The sequence below is a fragment of the Penicillium cosmopolitanum genome (genome assembly GCF_028827165.1).
Source record: "Penicillium cosmopolitanum strain IBT 29677 chromosome Unknown utg000012l:1.0-3308103.0:1.0-3310761.0, whole genome shotgun sequence".
NCBI classification, from domain to species: domain Eukaryota; kingdom Fungi; phylum Ascomycota; class Eurotiomycetes; order Eurotiales; family Aspergillaceae; genus Penicillium; species Penicillium cosmopolitanum.
In genome coordinates this window covers 564328-584018 of record NW_026622682.1, presented here as the reverse complement: position 1 = coordinate 584018, position 19691 = coordinate 564328, and the positions used below count along the sequence as shown (strand labels likewise).

Genomic DNA, 19691 nt, shown 5'->3' with positions numbered 1-19691 from the left:
GTGCAGGTCTTTGTGAGTGTAGATCGCCATCACATCCTATCACAGCTCCTCAAACTTGGCCATCTCCCAGATGGGCAGGCTATGGGGGAGCGAGGGGAGGTCTTCTAGGCGCAGGGGGATTGGGGGGCTCTGAAGATCGATCTACGTATTAGTATTCATATTCTATCTTTTCTGTTGGAATTGGATCTGCTGACCTGCGACTTTGGCCCCCGAAGGAAGGTTCTCCTTCTTCTTCTCCTTCTCCTCGCTCGGCTCTCGAGCATTTCCAACCTGGTGTCATTCCCAGCGAATGCTGGGCTGGTACGGGAGAAAGAAGTAGGTATTGATCTCCCGTTCCTTGAATTTCGGCTCCGCATGTGGTCAAAAAGCCGTGCTTGACTTTGCGACTGGGCGGGCATGTTTGGTGGCTTTTGTCCTAGAATAGTGTCAGTAAAAGGTTCCCAAGCGTGGTATATGATACTGTCGGAATTACCTAGCATCGTAGGGCATGGGCATGGGCATGGGAATCGTTAGAAGATCATGTATCGCTTCCGACGGTTGGTTCGCCGTTAACCATGACGTTTCGACCTCTCCCACTGATGCTGGCAAGTCGTTCAAGTCAAGATTCCCAGGATCAGCCAAGGTTGCTTGTGCTGCCCTGAACGCATGCCAACAACTTGAAGCTGGCGCATTTTCTCCAACTGGGTGAAAGCTTGTGCCAACGACGGCGAGAACATATGGAGTTTTCCTCCCGGCATATTTGGCACATTTGCGTGAGATCATAGCGGCATTTCTTGTAAGCCAAGTCTTTGGTCCATCCTGTTTTCGTAGGTCTGCGATCACTTCATGATGGGCAACTCTGGAATGATACGGTGATCGATCGTACGGGGTCGCGGGTTCCCGAAAACGAAGACAAGGTCCTCAGCATCGTATATCGTATCTCGAGAAGTCTTTCCTAGAATAGGATTAGCAAAAATATCTTTGATTTCCATTCTTCATGAATTGAATCTGCTTGCCGGTGAATTCAGGTCCTCTAGGAACCGTCAGTTGAAGCGGTACCAGGCCTAGGGTTTCTCGGTGGTTCGCGAAAGAGAAACTCTGCCAAAATGAAAGTCCGATGCATTCATATACCCCGAGTCCACTCCTGGTTAAAGGAAGAGCCAGAAACCCTCCTGAAATCCAGGCCGAGTTTGTGGAGTTTCACGGTACCGACGTGGGAAACTCCAGCTGGCGAGGGAAGATGTTTATTGGGAGTTTTCATGAACCTCGACTCGGAGATTGATCATATACTGATTTGCCCTCTTCTCTGCCATTTGGCGATGCAGGGTCTTGCTTTTCTTCATATCGAAGAAGTCTTGAAACGGTTGAAGAAAGAATATGGCCAGGGGGGAGAGGAAAGACGAAGATGAGGAAGGAAGAAAGACAATGGACAGGGAGTAGTAGTAGTCAACGGGTATTACGGGTATAAGAAAACTAAACAAACCTCCATGGAACGTGCCTGGGGAAGTCAAAGATACAATTGAGGCAGGCACGTAGGTGCGCAGGCACTGATTTGTCAAAGGTACTTCTGCCCTACTACTACTAGTAGTACCGGTAGTGTCAATAGAAATACTAGTAACACTCCCAGCATAGACTGCATCAAACTTCTAGTACCCATTCCTGGGTGCATGCACACCGTCGTTATCGACAGATATTGTCGTGTGGATTTATGATGGTACGAGTCCTTGCGGGCTGCTTCCAGTATTTGTTCTACAAAAGGGGGGTTCGGAGCAGTTAGCAAGCAGAAAATAGGCCGCATGAAACACCAGCGTCATAAAATGAAGAGCCCTGGTCTCCATTTTGAACTGTAACTTAAATATTGATAAAGCTTAGTAATAGGAACTCAGATGATTGAGATAGTAGTATTAGTACTAGTACCGATGAGTGGATAGGGTTGCATGACTGCCCGGTTGGGATAGTATACATCCGAGTCAGGTTTACCTCGAACTTCAAGAGTCCCAATGTTCTCAATCGTTTAGAAAATTACAAGGCGGGTTGATTGGTGTATATATACTACTAGGAGAAACGAACTTGAATCAAAGTTGAATTGAAATATTATGGTGTGATAGTACTGTGTTCAAATTCTATCCCAAGTAAATAAAGTGCCCTTGTAAATAGTACTAGCAATACTATATCTCGGGAGTTGGGAGTCAAGACAAAGAAATTAAAGGGTTCCGCAGAAACTAGGGTGGGGGCGGGGGATAGGGAAGCGATATTATAATTAAGCTTTAGCTGCGAATGTCCAGGTTACTTGAAAATAAAAATGAATAGATACGAGTAGATAACTTGTATACTAGTAGTGAATGTGGAAATCGTACTCTGTGCAGTATGTACTGCTGGTGGGGCAAGTACAAACGGAGCAAACACGTGACGTGTTGTTGTTGCTGTCTGACATAAGCACACCTGCCCCACATTCACCTCGGATAAACTCACCTCGGACAAACTCACTTCGGAACGGACCTCGGATAAACAAACCACCGACAGTACCTCGGCTCAAAGTATCACCGCTCCGACACGATGCCGCTTACGAGACAGCAAGCCTCTCGTAATCAGCGCGGGAGAGCTCGCGCCCAGGAAACTCGCGATCAGCTTCAACCCGCTAAGAAATCTCGTGGACTCGTCCCCGGTGAACGCAAATTCGCCCGTCGCAATCCTCCTCTCCCACTTGACCATTTCCTCTACCCTGGTCGGGAAGCCCATCCAATGGCTCCGTTCAGAGATGAACACCTCGTGGTGCGTCAAATCTCGAACTATCTGCTGTGGAAATCTACCTTAACTGACACCTGCTAGCTCATCGCGCCCGGTTCTGAATTGACCCTCGCGCAACTCGGTCTCCCGGAAGCATATTGCCCAGCCAAGCTTCGCCTGCAGACGCGCATGTTCCCAGCTGAAAAGCCGGGCGAGTACGAGCCTCATCGCATCCGCAAGGTGACCACAACTTCAACCTCTACCACCGCTCCTACCACCACCCCCGGCGCGTCTGGACAACCTCCCAAGGAGGATGTCGAAATGAAAGACGATGGAGCTTCTGCTCCTCGCGAGGAAACCGCCGAAGGCACTGAAAAGGCCGAGACAGAGCCTGAGCCTGCGCAAGAAGTCATCTACGAGGAAGATGTCATGTCCGACGAGGGCGCCGTCTACCCCATCCGGGATGGTCGCATTGTGAACCGAAACGCCCTCTTCGCCCTCATCCAGCATGTCTACAACCTGCTCAGTCCGCCACTCCACACACCCATCCTCATTGTCGCCCAGCCCAGCTGGACCCAGACAGACCGAGAGGAAATCACCCGTTTCGTCTTCGAACATTTCAGCACCCCGGGATTCGCGTATGTGGACGCTGCTCTCGCTACCGCATGGGGCTACGGCGTCCTGAATGCACTTGTCATCGACGTTGGCAAGACCAAGACTGATGTGAGCGCGGTCATCAACTCTGTCCCTCAGAGGTACGGTCGAGGTATCGCTCTATCTGGATGTGGCGGTGATGCCATGACTGATCGCCTCCTTGAACTTCTCGGATCGAAGGGCTTCACTCGCGAGATGTGTGAGCAACTCAAGAGAAGCGATATCGCCGAGATTCTTCCCCCTGGAACTGCTCTTCCCGGCGCTGCGGCTACTGCTCACCAGAGCACCCCCGCTGTCCATCCTGGAGAGTCAGCTGGCGGTAACTTTGCCCCCACCGAGGGTGCCTCTGACAACAACGGAACCGATGAGGGTGTCCTGGATGTTGCGGCCATCGTTAGTGGCGACACTTCCGAGTATCTCGCAAACATGGAGAAGGACAAATCAACCGGCAAGAAGGTTGACCCCAAGCAGCCCAACGCTCAGAAGGAGCGGGCCTCTTTCCAGTTCGAAGAGTTTGTCGAGATGGAGAACGATGCTCAAGCTGGTGGCTCCAAGCGCTACAAGCGCAACACTCGGGAGATCACCGTTGGCGTCGAGCGTTTCCTGGCAGCAACTCCGCGCCAACGTGCCGGACCTCTCCTTAGCAATGGTATTCTGGAGGATATTGCATCCCAGGTTCAATACGCGATCAATTGCTGCCCCAACGATAAGCGAAACGAACTGTGGAGCAACATCATCATCGTGGGAGCCGGCAGCAGAGTCCGAGGTAAGCTTCCCCAGATCACATCTTTTTTTATTGACCCTAGCTAACCATTCCGCAGGTTTCAACCAGGCTCTTCTCGGAGCGATTACGCAGAAGTTCTTGAACTCTCCCTCTGCCTCCATCTTCACCTCGGAAATTCCATCCACCTTCTCCACGCCTCTCCCCACCGGCGGAACCAACACGCCCGCCCAAATGGGCCCGGGCCAAGCCCAACCAAGCCTGCAACACCACCCTGCTGCTCACGGATTGAACCCCCTTCTGGTCGCTGCCACGCACAACAATCCAGGGATCCCTGCTGCTCCTGGCACCCCTGGCATGGACCAGGGCCAGCAGCACCGAGCCGGTCACTTCCAAGGGCCCACCGTCATCAAGGCCACCAAATTCCCCGAATACAACTCCGAGTTCAAGGGTCGTCCGAACAGCAATGCTCCCGGCGCCAGCTCGGGTCCTGGAAGCACCTCTCGGGGCGGACACGGCCCTGAGGAAGCAGCTTTCCTGGGTGCCCAGGTCTGTGCCAAGATCTTCTTCGTGATCGATCAAGGCCAGCTCAAGACCTTCATGGCTCGGTCTGAATACAACGAATTTGGTCCGGAGGGCATGGGCGAGTTCTGCATCGCATGAGTGGTGGCGGCAGCGAAGCGACGGCGTGGTGCACCTCGAGTGCGAGCGAGAAGGGCAAGGCGTTTGTTTTCCGGCGCGCATGAATGTACGACTCAGCGATCTTTTTTTTTCGAATTTTGTTCCCATCTTCTTTTCGATGTTCTCTTTCTTCTCTCCGCCGATTTCGATTCGACTTCGATTACGAGTTCCGTCTCATCTATCATCATCATCTCTTATCATCTCTTGTCGAAAAAAAGATCTCCTTTGGCGCATGGAGTTGACATACCTACCCTTTGGTTTTGTCCGGCTTTTTTTTCTTCTGATTTCCTTTGTTTTGTACCTTTTCTCCACTTTTTTCGGGTCCCTTTCATTCGAGATTTCTTTTCTGTTTTAGATCGGAGATTTCCTTGGAGATGTGACCAGACCTTGTTTTTCTTTCATGTATGATGGGCCACCGGAGCATGGGAAGTGACTTCAGGTGGGATACTCCCCGAAGAGAGAACAGCCCGCCGATTCTCCTGGCTCTCGCGGCTGAGAGATGGAAATCGGCCTGGCTCGATGGTAGATACGCTTATCCTAGCAATAACACTATCTACCTTACTGCTTTATTCTAGACAGAGTATCACCGTAGCCATTAATTCATTCATGTCTGAAGGCATTGCCATTGTAGCGCTTTCCACCACTTGATATCAATCACGTGCCCACTCTTATCGCCACTGCTCAGATAAGCATCGGCCATCGCGGACTTTCCCTGTCACCTTAAACCTTTCTCCAATCCTCACTTCACCCTACCCAAATTACAAGCCAAAATGCCAAAAGCAGAAGCCGGCTCAACAAAAGCCATAGCAAACGCCAGCAGAAGGAAAGGCCTCGGCCGACTGCGGTAAGTCTCCCGCGAGCGCAGCGCAGGACAGCACCTCCGCTCGCTCCGCTCCCTGCTACATATTCTACACTTCCTCCGACCACAAGCTAATCTAACACCTGGATTACAGATGGTACTGCCAAGCCTGCGAAAAGCAATGTCCGGACGAAAACGGCTTCAAATGCCACGTTCAAAGCGAATCCCACGTCCGCCAGATGATGCTGATCGGCGAAGACTCGAAATCGCATATCGAGGGCTTTAGTCGGGAATTCTCGAAGAATTTTATTGATACGCTTCGCACGGCGCATGGGACGAAGAGTATTCATGCTAATCATTTTTATCAAGGTGGGTGGCTTTCCCCGCAGACATGGCCAGGCCAAGCCAAGCCAGGCAAGGATGATTCTAATGCTAATGGTGATGCTTTACAGAAATCATCCGCGACAAATCACACATCCACTTAAACGCAACGAAATGGAAATCTCTCACGCAATACGTCGCATACCTAGGCAAAGAGGGAATCTGCAAAGTCGACGACACGGAGAAAGGATTGCATATTGCCTGGATTGATAATTCGCCTGAGACGTTGCGGAAGCGTGAGGCGTTGCTTAAGAAAGAACGCCAGGATAAGGGTGATGAGGAGAGGGAGCAGAAGGCTATTCGGCAGCAGGTTGAGAGGGCGCAGAAGCAGGCGAGGGAGAGGTTGGAGGCGGAGGAGAAGGAGGCGAGGTCTGAGGAGAAAATGTTGCAGCATGATGGGGAGAAGGTTAAGCTTGATTTTGGATTTGGGCTCAAGCAGCAGCAGCCGGTGGATAAGACTGAAGTTGGTGGTGATGCTTCTGTGGAGTCGGCGAATGCTCCGGTTGAAGATACTGCCACGCCCACGACCACAGCTACAGCTACAGCTACAGCTACAGCTACAGCTACGCCTGTGACGACGGCGGATTCCCCAGCCGATCCACCCGCCGCCCCGAAAATCTCAATGTCCTTTGGAGCGCAAAAGCCGAAGAATGTGTTTGCGTCTGGTCCGAAGAAGAATCCGTTGGCCGGGAAGAAGGGCTCTGTTCTGGCGGCGCCGAAGAAAATGTCTGAGCAGGAGAGGATTATGAAGGCTGAGATGGAGGCAAATGAGCGTAAGCGCTCGAAGCCTGGGCCGGAATTCAAGCCTGGTTTGAATAATAAGAGGCCGAAGATCTCTTTGTCTTAGATGGGGGCCTCGATGTGATTTACACTTCCTTGACTCAGGGCGAACTATGAGTTGCGGGACTTGATTTGATTTGCTTTTTGCTGGCATTGGATATGCATATACCCGGAATTGATAAATGGTTTTCTTTTTCTTTTTCTTTTTTATATAGTGACTTGCATGTATCGGGGTGCTGCTGATCTGATAGGATAAAAGGAGGATTGTTAGTATAAGAGCATTTACAGGAATCAAAGACAAGCCATTTACTTATTGACATAAAAAGATGAATTGTATCTTAGTGGTAACTGATAAATAGAGTCCTCCCAACGGCTCGGAGTCCATTAAAGTCACAATCGCGAATCCAGTCACTAACTAAACCTTGCTGATTAATTCCCAGCCCACCAGGTATAATTCCCCGTCTCAGCAGGTGTATCAAAAACAAGCAGCGAGCTACTATTCTTCGGCCGATCAGGCCAAACATTAAGCAATCCATCCCAAATCTCAAGCCTAGAGTACTCGACATCAACACCCTCCCCAGCAAAGAAGGAAATGCCCGTACTATCCTCGCGACTAGGATAAATGCGGCTCGTCAGTGCGAAGCGATCATTGGCATAAACCTCGATTAGAGAACCATCCACGAAGATCGTTAGATCAATGGTCTCGGCGACAGAGGAAGTATTCTTCTGCGCAATCTGATACGGCTTGAAATATCCCGCATGAGTGTAATTCGTGAATTCCTTGATAAGAGATGAATGCGCGCGGTCGACACAGATTGTGTTATTCCATGGATCGAAGTAGATATTCGTGTATTCTTCACGATTGGGCGATGCCCCGATTGTGATACCCGCCACGCCGGTGGTGCGTTTGATGCTCAGACTGAGTTGGTAGGAGTTGGAGGGGTGGTTTGGTAGTTTGATTTGGTCTGTCTTGCAGCTTCGCGCGGTGCAGGGGTATTTTGTGTGTTTTGAGCCGTGCTGGAGACCCTTTACGACGTCGGGTGCTGGTCGGACGCCGAGCGTGCTGGCTGTCCATGTTCCATTTGCGCTTTTGAAGAAGCGTGCGTTGCCGAGGGTGGTGTCTTTGGAGGAGGAGGAGCTCCGCAGCACGTTCTGAGTGTCTTGGATGAAGACTTCTCGTGGTAGAGCGAATGCGCCTTGGTAACCTTGTTGAACGGCGCCGAAGTCGTTGAGATCTTCTTGCGCCCAGCCCCATTGGATGCGGCGGTTGTTCTTTGTGTCGTTGAAGGATGAGATCTGAACGAGTTAGAATATTGAAATTCGTGATAGTTTCATGCTGAAGCTTACTGCGTATAACATGCCCCAATCACTGGCACCGCCAGACACTGGCTCAAATGCAATGCTTCCATTTGACCGGACGGATATTGTACCCTCATTCCAGAGAGACCACTTGTTCTGGTGGAAACTCACGTTGCCTCCCTCTGCACCCATGCTGACGAAGTAGCGATCGCCAATAGAGAAGAAGTTGGACAGCTCGAAGTTGAATCCGTAGGATCCGGTTTCCTCGATACTACCCAGAGAGGTATTCTTCTCTGGTTCCCACAGCGCGCCCATAAAGGTCCAGTCCGTGAGATCGGAGGCTTTAGCTTTGTACAGAGGCATACGCGGACCGACTTCGCGGATGCCAGAGCCAAAAACGGCATAAAAGTGAGGCTCGGTCGCGTTGAGGATTTTGTCCATCTCTGGCCACGAGACGAAGTATGGATCGCGCCAGCCAGTGACGTTCCAATTTCCTGGTGGTTCACTGATGACTGGGTTGTTCTTGTAATCTTCCCATGTTTTTCCACCATCAGTGGAGTACGCGAGAGCCTGACTTTCTGTTCCGCGAGCGTAGGGCGTGTTCCATGCTGTTGGTAGGCTGGAGGCGCCGGTGTAGAAGAGTAGGATTGTGCCGTCAACTTCACCGGATAGATTGACGGGCTGGGCACCACCTGAGAAGATGGCGAGGTGGTTGTATAAGGCCGGATTGTGCTTGCCACTCCCTGTTGAATTGGTTGTTCCGATAGACTGCGCTTCGGAATCCTTCCAAGCTGGAATATCGTTGTCGTAGTGGTCAACATCGGTCCAAGTTATCAGGTCCGGACTGGTGGCATGGCCCCAGGAGACGTTGCCTATGGGAGTTAGATTGTGGATTGAATGAGTTGGAACAAGTATGTCATACCCCAGCCGATATGGTTTGGATGGAATTGATAATGGAGATGGTAAAGTCCGCGTACAGGATCAAACATCGGACCACACGGATCCTAATTAATTAGTGTGATTCGACTAATACTCCATGGGAAGGACTTCCTACATTCATCCATCCTGCCGGCGCAAGAAAATGAGACGTTGGCCTCCAACGCTCGAAGAGGGTATTATTGTCCATTTTCTCGATTGACTCAGCTGTGAGGGTATGTTGTCCCCACACCGGGGCGACAGAAAGTGCCGCGCCCAAAACACTCAACTTCATCTTCATCTTGATTTTCTGTCGTGGGGTATTCTAGAAGACAACCGATTCAAACACGCGGAGTCGTTCTCTTATAATGCACTTCGATATGCACATTGCGGCTTTTAGTCGCGATATCCTCGGGCATTTTGTTCTTAGCACTTGGGGTGGAGTGGGCGGGGAGCTTCCTCGGACAGATATAAAGACTAAACTCTTAGTGCTTTCCTCCGGATGCGGAGGTATTGCCACTAACAAGTTTATGGTAAAGGTGCCTGCCAAGATGTAGCTTGTCGTCGAATCAAGTTCTCGGGAATTGTCCGAGGATATTCCTGAGAATCTCCACCAATTCGCCGAGATCGATGATCATCCGCGTATATTACTTGAAATGAATGCGAGGAAATGAAGACAAGGAATTAAATTGTCGCATATAATATAAAATCGAAGTTTCAGGGACAGGGAGTTGTCTCATACTGAAAGTTCTAGTACTAAGTAAACAAAACTCGTATGACGTCATCATATAGAAGCATAGCAAAGATTCAATGCAGCAATTCACAGCAGCAAGGCCAATTCCATTGACAGAATAGTCGCCTTGAAAGTTTGAAAAAAGACACCCGATACTCAGGTATCAATTTAATGGGCTTCTCCACCAGAGTTCAAAAAATGGGGTTAAACATCTCTGGATTGGGGATTGGCATGAAAACTTACACTCAGAGACCCGAAATCTTCACTAACAAAAGGGAAGAGGGCCGAGTGGCATATCCTGCATTTATTAAGACCACCCAAAGCTCGACAAGAGCTGCAAAAGACGCTCATTTCCCCATCTGGCATCTCAGCGCTTGATCCTTTGTCTGCAGAGCAGGTTCTTAGTTTACAATGGCAGCTGACCCTAGGGACCCGTGTTTTGGACTCATCGAAAGATGAGCTCGCTAATGTCGTGAACCAGCAGGGAAAGGTGGCAATCTTCCATCTCATATGCGCAAGGCGCTCGTCGACCAGTCAATTGAATGGCTTCCATGGTTCATAGAGAGTAGGAGGGGCTTGAGCACAAAATCATGCTTGCTTGTCAAATGTATAGAATTTTTGCAGACACAAAAGTGTACCACTTCAGCTATTACAGGGCTCCATAAGCGCAGGGTGCTCAGTAGTTGTATATAGGGGTATTTTACCTAATCGTCTTGAAGGCTGCCTGTAACTTTGGAGTCTAAAATTACTAGTGTTCTAATCGCCCTAGTCTCTATCTTTTATAGGGGACTAGTACCTACTTAAGAAGTAATATATTAGCTATTTTGTTCTATCTTAGACAGGTACTAGTCAGCTATTCAAAGATATCTAGAGAACACTAGTAATTTTAGACTCCAAAGTTACAGGCAGCCTTCAAGACGGTTAGGTAAAATACCCCTATATACAACTACTGACCACCCTGCGCTTATGGAGCCCCGTAATAGCTGAAGTGGTACTCGATTCCTTAAGCCTCTTCAATAGTTCTATGCAAGATCTGAAGCGAGCGGCTTATGTTGAGCCGATATGCATCCGTACATCATCCTCAGGTGACACCAGCAACCATAGAGAGATAGCATGAAAGTGACCCCAGTGGAGAAAAAGCAGATACGAGGAACATTATTATTGGAATATATCATTCTGGTTATAGTTTTTCTTTTCCGTGGTTGAGTGTTTTTCTTCTAAAATAACCCGAGTCAAGCTGTAGTTGTTATAGCGGTGTGGCCAAGATCGTTAAGGTGAACTTAGCTTCAGTAACCTCAAATTGGAGATTACCCAACTGCGGAACAAAATGAAATTGACGTAACACAAGGTCGGCCAGGGCATGTAAACTAGAAGCATCTACACGTGCCAGCCCTGGAGGTTTGGGGTTGCACAAATCTGCGCCACATTACACTATATGTACCCCGTAGGAACTACGTTTCGGATCTATCTAAAGAATCTGTGATCAGGCACAAGAATTCTTATTCGCGATAGGAACACTTACTGGGCTCACGAACCAAGATCGAGTATTCATGTTGGCACAGCATGAGATGCAACAGCAATGCACTCAATTAAAATGCCGTGGAATGCCAAATGTGTAACCATTTCAATCCCAAAGCGTGATCAAAGCTCCCGCAGGAATGTGCCGCCCAATCAGCGTGGGCTTCCGGAATATACATATTATGGTTTCTGTCAATTAGCAGTGCCCAGGTTCTCACTGAAGTATAGAAACCGGAAACGACGAAAAAATATAAATAAGCAGTCGCCGAGCAACAAAAGAAGGACATCAACAAGCGATTCATAGATCGCCTTTTCTTGATACCTTAAAACTAAATCTTCACCTTGTGTGCTTGACTGAAAATGCCTTACATCGCTCGGGTGGACGAGCTTCCCGAAATTGCCCTGAGGGGCGGGCTTGTTGATCCCCGTGCTGATCACCAGCATTCTTTCAACAAGCGGATCTCCTGTCGCGACGTGACTGACTTCATTTCCAACACCGCCGAGGTATCGCCTCTGGAGCTGCGTGACAAGAAGGCTGCTGCTCGGCACTCCGTCGATAACAAGTCTCGGCTCTACAAGATCCTCGCTCGCACCAATGAACTCAACCGGCCTTTTTCAGTCCGGGGTGCTGAACAACCCATCTCCGACTTGCTTCCTGGTATGGTCGTCAGTGGTGGTCTGAGTCGCTCGCCCGCTTTCGATTGCATCCCCGTCGTCTCTCACTGGGGTGACCGCACCGACGAGTTCTCTGCTGAAGATCCCAATGCCACTGTCAGCCTTACTTCCACCTGGAATACGGTTCACGTCCGTGGAGAAGGAGCTGTGAGAGATTCTCCTCACGGCGCTGCTTGCTGGGCACTTAAGACCCATGGCATTAGTCCTATTGAGCCTGGCACACCGAAATTCAGACAGCAGTACGATTCTGAGAACGATACTCTGACGACAACTGTCAACCTTGCCCGTCGTGCCGACACTGATCTGACTAAAGGAGTACTTGGTGCCGCTTCGAGCATATCTTGGTTGCGTAACGCACGCGTTGCGGATGCCGTTGACTGTGCAGTTGGCCTACTGGCCGACTCCTCTGTCCTTTTGCAAGCTCGTGACAAGGTCGTTACTACCGGCAAAACTGAACGCCTTGACTTTGCCGAAGTGCGCCAGGTTGAGATGCCCACTTGGGCCACTGCTCGGAAGCCCCTGGCTCCAAAATTGAGTGGCGTAGCAGACTCCACAGACCAGGTTACGGATGACCTTTTTGCTGCAGAGCTGTGCGAAGGTCCTGTTATAAATTGCTCCATATTCTCTATGAGTTTAGGGTACAATAGGTACTTCTCCCCTTCCTTTTGATCTCCCCTTATCCTATTTCTACACGGCGCGCGGCTAGCAGAGTCGCAGGGTGGCCCTGCCACCTATACACTCATTTCCACATATTCTAACCATTTCTAGGGGTGTGTATGGCGGATCTATCTCTGGCCTGTGGTCTATCATGGACTCTGCCTTTGTTCTTGATTACTCCATTGGTGTTCACAACTCTGCGGTCTCGGACAGACTTTCATTTGCTTTCGCTGAAGTGACTGCCTCTGCTGAAGCATCTGCCTCTGCTGGCCCGCATATCGATGACATCCGAATTGTCAAGGGATGCAACTACGGATGCCTGCGCCAGAAAACCATCATCGAGGATGACGACCCCATTGATTCCGCCCCATGCATGGTTATCTGGAATGACCTCGATCGCCTTGCCCGTTACAAGCTCGCCGATGCTGTGTTCTGCCACGTATACTATGACTCCGGTGGTGGCGAACAGATGGCTGCCATCGCTGGTCTTGGTTGTGTTGCTCATGACTGGATTGATCTTGGACCTGATATGATGTGTGGAGAGGTTAGCAACATCATTCCCTCGTTGACCCGCGGCTCCTTGGAGGAAGGCCCTCTGTCTGAGGTCTACGCACGCTTGATTGGTGCTATGATCTGGTACCGAAACAATGATCCCTACAACCCAGCAGCTCTCTGTCTCTTGTTCACTCACTGGTGGCAACTCTCCAACTGCCGCCATCGCCCCATCACTCTCCTTGGTCGGACTGACTTTGATGTCAACGCGGCTATCGCTCCTATCATGCCGGAAGGACGACCAGAGCTTGAGCATTTCCGTTCCAACGGTACCAGGGTCGAGCGTGGCAACGGTCCTCTTTCTAGCGCTGAAGCACGTCTCAACGACCTCGTTTCCAGCGACATGTTGCCGGAGACTCGCTCTGTTGTTGAGCATTTAGTCAACCCCGTTATCGCCTACGTGAAGGGTGCTGATACTCTTCCCACCGAGAACGAATTCGTCGGAATCGTCCTCGCAGCTGACCTGGCCTATCCCCATGGACAGAAAATCATGGAGCTTTGGGACCTTGCCATTGTCATGTGGGAGTGCGGCGCAATGTGGGGGGCTGGTATCGCAGGCTTGTGCTACTCCCATTCTGGCAAGGTAAATGCAGACAGAGCGCGTCATGATTTGGCTGATCACACCTGGAGCTAAACTCATTGCTATCGACAAAAGTCGAGTGCACTCATGAAGAATGGTCCTGAAAATGGATCTGCACGGGATATGACTTTTCACGATTATGCTGAATCCATAATGAATAGTGGATATTGAAGACGTTTCGGTTTTTAATTTACAAGATCGCAGAGGAATAAGTCTATATTCTTGTATATAGGCCTATACCACTATCACTATCACTCTTTACTCAAATGAAAGCAAATATGCCAACTTGAAGCAAATTAAAGCCTGACTTTCCGTAACTGGGCTACTTTACAGCGCTCCGTAGTGGCAATTGGCCTAGTGGTAGTTGTCAATTCCAACTGGAGCAAAGGTTTTGTGACCTACTATTTCAATGCGCAACTCAAATATCGATTCGGTTTTAAATCCTATCCGGGTTCCTACCCGAGTACACTTACCGGTAGCTTCTAAGGTTCCCAATGTCAGGTATGCTTTACAGTACTACCTAGGGGAGGATTAGGCCTTGTCTTTAGTTTATCTCTGATTGAAGATTGGGTATATTATAAATATCATTATCTATTACTCTACACGCAACTTGGAGTTCTACAGGCGGGTGCTGGGACGTTCAGCTGAAATTGCAGACCTACTGAGCCGGTTGCTACTAGCTATGGAGCGCCGCAGACACCCCAAGTTTGACAAGATTCTTCTCCAGGGAAAAAAAAATTGATTAATCAGAGCCTGTAGAGTATAAACGCAGATTGTATTCTTTCTAATTACAAACAGACTCAGGCTAATATGGAGTCAAAATAAATATAAGTTTAGATATATGAGAGGAAAATGAATGACGCGGCCAAAACGAATGCCAAGAATGAGCAGAAGAGAAGAAGAGACAAAGTGAAGGACAAATTATCCTAGGATAATTGAAAAAGAGAAATTGAGGAATATATGGCTTATGTACGGATTCATGACCATGTTTCGTCTAGGTAGTGCCAGAGGTCTTGTTTCCTTTGGGTACTCGCGCCAACCAATAAATGAACACAGCACCGCAGATATTGAACGCAATATAGACCCACATGAGTCCGAAGTTACGCCAGGCGGTATCAAACGAAGATCCAATCCGTGCAAGGAAGGCATCGGTCTTGCTGATCGTGCAGAGCGAACAGTCAGATAGTGCCTCGGGGTTAAGGATGTAGCCCGTTCTGACAGCGGATATGTATGGATTCAAATACTCTCCACAGGTTTGATTGAATGGCGGGGAAAGTTTCAAATACTCCACTGCTTCGCATCTTGCATCGGCTCCTGCCAACGCTGTCGACAACATGCCTGACACAAGGTAGGTGAATGGGGAAATGCGATACATGAAAACCCAGAACCCTGGTAGGGCCTCTTTCGTTGCGAGAACACCACAGAAAATGAGACACAGCGAAAAGAGCATTGTCGCAATATTTCCGCCGGTTTCCGCAAGCTCAATGCCTGCGATAACCATATGCGCAAACGTTGATGTGAAGAGAAGAAAGGTCCAGATAAAAAGAAACATCAGAGCACCGCGTTCATGAAGTGTGCCTTCGGGTGCGTTGTTGTATAAACCAATCGGATAATACCAGCAAAAGAATATCAAAGCAGCCATCAATGTATTCCAAGGGAGCTCTACAATGATATTAGCCGCCATGAATGCCTTCCAGCTGTATGCCTTGGAGGGCCTCTCGCGGACCTCATATAGCGACCGCTGTGTGACAAAGTTTGGCATAATTTGTTGTACCAGGTTGCCGAAGATTGTCATTAACATGAACACGCTAAACATCTGGTTTTGCAGTCCTTGAATTGAGTTTGAAGCATGGAAAAACAAAAAGCCGATATATAATGAGGTCAAAACACAGAGCGCTGCCTTTGACCAAATATAAGTCGGACTTCTGTAATACTGGGCAAAGACGCGAACCAGACATTCGTAGAGTTGAATATAGAAGGGAGCGGCAAACTCCGCGTACGAGCCAGGGCCGGATTCTTCTTGAGGCTTAGCAGAAAGTGTTTCTTTTAGCTGGCCCAGATGTTCTTTGACCTTGCCATACTCAGAGCTCTCTCGCCAGACCTTTGGCCATTCAATCTCACTGTGGGAACCAGGGGCAGCACCAATTACTTCTAGCATCCATTCTGCAGGGTTTTCGCCAGGAGATAAATGATGTGCGCCGTTTCGTTCGAAATAATCGGACAATGTCTTTGAATTTTCACCAATTTCGCCAAAGTATATGGTTTTACCACCCTCGCCAAAAACAACAATCGATCGAAACGTTGAAAGAGCATTGCGGAGGGCTGATGAATCGTGCAGAGAATTGCTTGACCATGTTTAGTCAATGTATCGATGAGGTCCAAGATCGACCATGATGTTTGGCTATCCAATCCACTGGTGGGCTCGTCCAGGAAGAGTAATAGTTGAGGCTTAGCTGCAAGCTCAACGCCAATTGTCAAACGTTTGCGTTGTTCCACATTGAGTCCTTCGCCAGGAACGCCAACCACAGCATCCGCGTAAGCGCTCATGCCTAGAAGATTGATTACTTCATCCACATAGGCGATCTTTTCCTCATGGCTGACTGATGCTGGCTGGCGTAGGACGGCGCTAAATTCCAAGGCCTCTCGGACGGTTGATGTAGGCAAATGAAGATCTTGCTGTTGAACATAGCCTGTTTTTCGCTGAAATGATTGATCGCGGGGCTGACCATCCACAAGCATTTGGCCTGTAACAACCCCCATAGTGACTCTGGTGGCAAGAACATCGAGCAGCGTGGTTTTGCCGGCACCCGACACGCCCATCAGGGCGGTACACGTTCCCGGCTTCACCCATCCATCAACGTTGTCCAAAATCCGCCGAGGCTCGCCTTTGATTTTGATATCATAGCAAACATCCTCCCACTGAAAAATAGCTGTCTGACGCTGAATAGCCGGGGATTCAGGGTTTGTTTCGTCGGTCTTTTCATTCGTATTAGGCATGGGGGACGATTCGGCGTCTGGCTCTCCACCAACATACTTCGGTTGATGTCCTTGACGAAACAGCAGAACCTCACCCTTGGACTTTGATTCAGAGATGTACTCAGTACCGATGAGATAGGTAGCCATGAAGAACACCATAAAAGCAACCAATATGCCGAAATTTCGCCATAGGTGCGCCTTTGAATATTGGTAGCTCAGCTCGATGTAGAGAGATCCAGAGACCTCTGAAGATCCAGACAATGCCCCGACAGTAGAGCAGATTCTATTTTCCATTGAGAGACCATCATAGACGCCGCCAGAAGGCACGATTGCTGCACATGGAAATGACCGGCCATGAAACTCATTGACCATGAAACTTTCAAATGCATAAGCAATCGGGTTGATATAATTCATCCACCTCGACCAGCCAAGCATGTTAGTAGTAGGTATAACGAAGCCCGTATACACCACTAGCCCCAGTATCAGAATCGCAGCAGGGACCAAAGCCTGACTGAGGTTTCGCGAGGTGGCCGCAATCGTACGGAAGATCATAGACATTGTAAACGTAGTAGCGATGGAGAACAGCCAGAACGTGAAGAAAGCTCCGGGCTCTTGACGGAGGTTCGTCATGAAGTAGAGAGGTATGTTGAAGGTAACCGAATTGATAAGTTTGTAAGGCACGTCACAAAGCATTGATGCAACCGCTTCAGCACAGGGGTGATAAAACGCGAATCTTGACTGCTTTTCAACGATTGGTCGTTGAGCATAAAGTGTGAGAATCTCCAACGCGCTGGAGAAGGCATTGAGCAGAACGGCGAAGAAGAGTAGAGCACCGCGGCTGTAAAAGCTCTGAGTGTCGTTAGGTAGCCGATAGAAGATTGAACCCAAGATCAAAGCTAGGCTTCCGTTGCCAAAAAGTGAAGTTAGGGTTAAGCTGGCATCAGCCCGTAGACGTTGAAACCCCCGTACGGTACATATTTCGAACTGCTTTCTCAACGAGATAGTGTAGGGAGATCCAGAGCGCTGATGCTTTGCCTGAATAGTTCGGTGGGCGTTGACAAATTTACCGTAAGAGTCACCACCAATTGGATGCTCACCCTCGTATTCTTCTATCTCTTTTAGAAGCTTCGCACGCGCAGGACTCGATTTCCAGGCTGCTGCAAGTTCATCCGGTGTCTGTGGTACGCGACCTTTGAACTCTGGACGAACCTGTCTTTCCGAAGGACTTGTGATGGATGTGAGAAAGTCGGCAGTTGTTTGGCGACTAGGGCAATCAAATCCCATATCCACAAAGTATTGCTTTGCTTCCGTTGCAGGCCCAAAGTAAATTTGGCGGCCCTCATAAAGCAAAGTGACTTTGTCAAAAACGTCATACGCGGATTGAGAGGCTTGATAAATCGCGACGCACGCAGCCGTACCTGAGTATTTGCTCATCAGGGCCAGATTTTTGCAAAATTCAAGGGCGTTGGCACTGTCAAGGCCGCGAGTGCTGTTGTCCCAGCACTGCAATGGACTCTGACTCAATGTGATCTCCGCAATACTGACGCGTTTTCGTTCACCACCACTGACGCCGCGAATAAAATCATTTCCAACGCGCGTGTTCACAGTGTGAGACAGGCCGAGCATTGCCATTACGACATCTCGCATATGTTCAGCGTATTGTTGGGTACTTATCCCATCGAAGCGGTTGTGGGGGGCTCGAGCCAGGGCAGCGAACATGAGGGTGTCTCTGCATAATCAAAACATTAACTTAGAACCGAGGTTGCAGGTGGGTGGTAGAGTTGAGTTGCCTTACCCCACGCTTAATTGTGGAAAGTGAACTTCCGTCTCAGCTGAGTAGATAGCTTCCCCTTTGAAGTTCTTCTGCATTTGCTCTGCCGATATTCCTAAAGAGTCGAAGAGGTCAGTGTATGGCGTAGAATTGCTGATTAGAATCAATTCACCTTCATAGTTTAACACAGACTCCTCAGACATTGAGATGCCGCTCATTTCGCCAGCGATTGTTTTGAGAAGAGTGGAACATCCAGAGCCAGGCTTTCCCAGCACAACAAGCATCTCTCCACTTTTCACAAGGCCGTCGAACTCGCGAAGAATTTGAATCTTCTGGAGCTTTGAACCAAGCAGGCGTCGTATCATGGTTCCAATCTCAAATAGACTGTTCAAAACGTCCTTCTGGTAATCAGTGGGCGATCCGAATCCATGTACGCTCAGATTCCTGAACGATATACCCGCGGTCCGATTAGGGTACGAATCAGGATCACGGGAGCGAAATAGCTAAGAGATTCTTCATCCAGCTGCGCACACTGAAATTGGGACTGTTGGGGTTGACAGCTGAGTCGGTATTGTCGCTGGTGAATGGGTTCTCAAGATTGCCGCTGACGGAGTATCGAGTCGAGTGTCTGGTCAGCTGTCGAACAAGCGAGCCCACCCTCTCTTCAATTTTCTCTTCCTCTTCCAGGAGTGTAGCACCACTGTTGCTCTTTTCAGACTCCTCATACTCGTGGTGGACATACGGTCCGTCTCCTTCCTCTTCCCCAGGAGAAGGCAATTGAGGCATATTGTGGCTAACAACGGATTGAGACCGGGCCATGTTGGGATTAATTGTCCCTAAGAGAGACATATTGCAGTACCAAGCCTCTCCGCGGGCAAAAATCGCACAAGAAGCAGAAAAGGAAAAGTTGGGCAGACAAAGAAAGATATAGAAAAGAACAATCGACTGAGAAAGTATAAATACTAATACGGCCACGCCAGATCCGACTCGGTTTCGGATCAAGGGTTTCAGCTCCAGGCTTCAACAGATGGCAAATAAATACACGAAATAAAATAAAAAATCCAGTTTGGGTGATGGATGTGGCTCATTGTGTATATTGGCCAGCATAGATCACAACCGGGATCTCTTTTGGTGCATATAGCACCTCCGGCGGTCCGACTAAAGAATTTCGGGATAGACGGATGCCATAGGGCTGTCATATCTTTAATAAAAACCTCCGGATTGCCGCGCCCAGTTTTACAATTGGCGAAATCGAAACCCGTTAGCCATAGAAGTTGATTGGCAATCGGTCGC

At 49.1% G+C, this 19691-nt stretch overlaps 6 protein-coding genes across 6 annotated transcripts; 3 read left to right on the top strand and 3 right to left on the bottom strand.

Annotated features, from left to right (window-relative positions):
- Positions 1 to 39: 39 nt before the first annotated feature.
- On the bottom strand, positions 40 to 762 carry N7509_012985 (uncharacterized protein; the record flags this gene model as incomplete). Its single annotated transcript, XM_056637622.1, has 3 exons — positions 40 to 79; positions 195 to 386; positions 473 to 762. 3 exons carry the CDS (start codon positions 760 to 762, stop codon positions 40 to 42), a joined length of 522 nt encoding a protein of 173 aa, XP_056481129.1.
- Positions 763 to 2535: 1773 nt separating this feature from the next.
- N7509_012984 (uncharacterized protein) lies at positions 2536 to 4744 on the top strand (the record flags this gene model as incomplete). Its single annotated transcript, XM_056637621.1, has 3 exons — positions 2536 to 2751; positions 2809 to 4126; positions 4182 to 4744. The coding sequence occupies 3 exons, from the start codon at positions 2536 to 2538 to the stop codon at positions 4742 to 4744; spliced, it is 2097 nt and encodes a 698-aa protein (XP_056481128.1).
- A 788-nt stretch (positions 4745 to 5532) lies between these two features.
- N7509_012983 (putative C2H2 finger domain protein (Kin17)) lies at positions 5533 to 6789 on the top strand (the record flags this gene model as incomplete). Its single annotated transcript, XM_056637620.1, has 3 exons — positions 5533 to 5606; positions 5716 to 5930; positions 6014 to 6789. 3 exons carry the CDS (start codon positions 5533 to 5535, stop codon positions 6787 to 6789), a joined length of 1065 nt encoding a protein of 354 aa, XP_056481127.1.
- Positions 6790 to 7151: 362 nt separating this feature from the next.
- N7509_012982 (glycoside hydrolase family 32 protein) lies at positions 7152 to 9237 on the bottom strand (the record flags this gene model as incomplete). Its single annotated transcript, XM_056637619.1, has 4 exons — positions 7152 to 8018; positions 8070 to 8893; positions 8944 to 9025; positions 9076 to 9237. The coding sequence occupies 4 exons, from the start codon at positions 9235 to 9237 to the stop codon at positions 7152 to 7154; spliced, it is 1935 nt and encodes a 644-aa protein (XP_056481126.1).
- Positions 9238 to 11547: 2310 nt separating this feature from the next.
- N7509_012981 (uncharacterized protein) lies at positions 11548 to 13705 on the top strand (the record flags this gene model as incomplete). The annotated part of the gene is made up of 2 exons (XM_056637618.1): positions 11548 to 12509; positions 12631 to 13705. 2 exons carry the CDS (start codon positions 11548 to 11550, stop codon positions 13703 to 13705), a joined length of 2037 nt encoding a protein of 678 aa, XP_056481125.1.
- A 940-nt stretch (positions 13706 to 14645) lies between these two features.
- N7509_012980 (CDR ABC transporter) lies at positions 14646 to 19184 on the bottom strand (the record flags this gene model as incomplete). Its single annotated transcript, XM_056637617.1, has 4 exons — positions 14646 to 15996; positions 16041 to 18356; positions 18423 to 18799; positions 18930 to 19184. 4 exons carry the CDS (start codon positions 19182 to 19184, stop codon positions 14646 to 14648), a joined length of 4299 nt encoding a protein of 1432 aa, XP_056481124.1.
- Between the last annotated feature and the right edge of the window lie 507 nt (positions 19185 to 19691).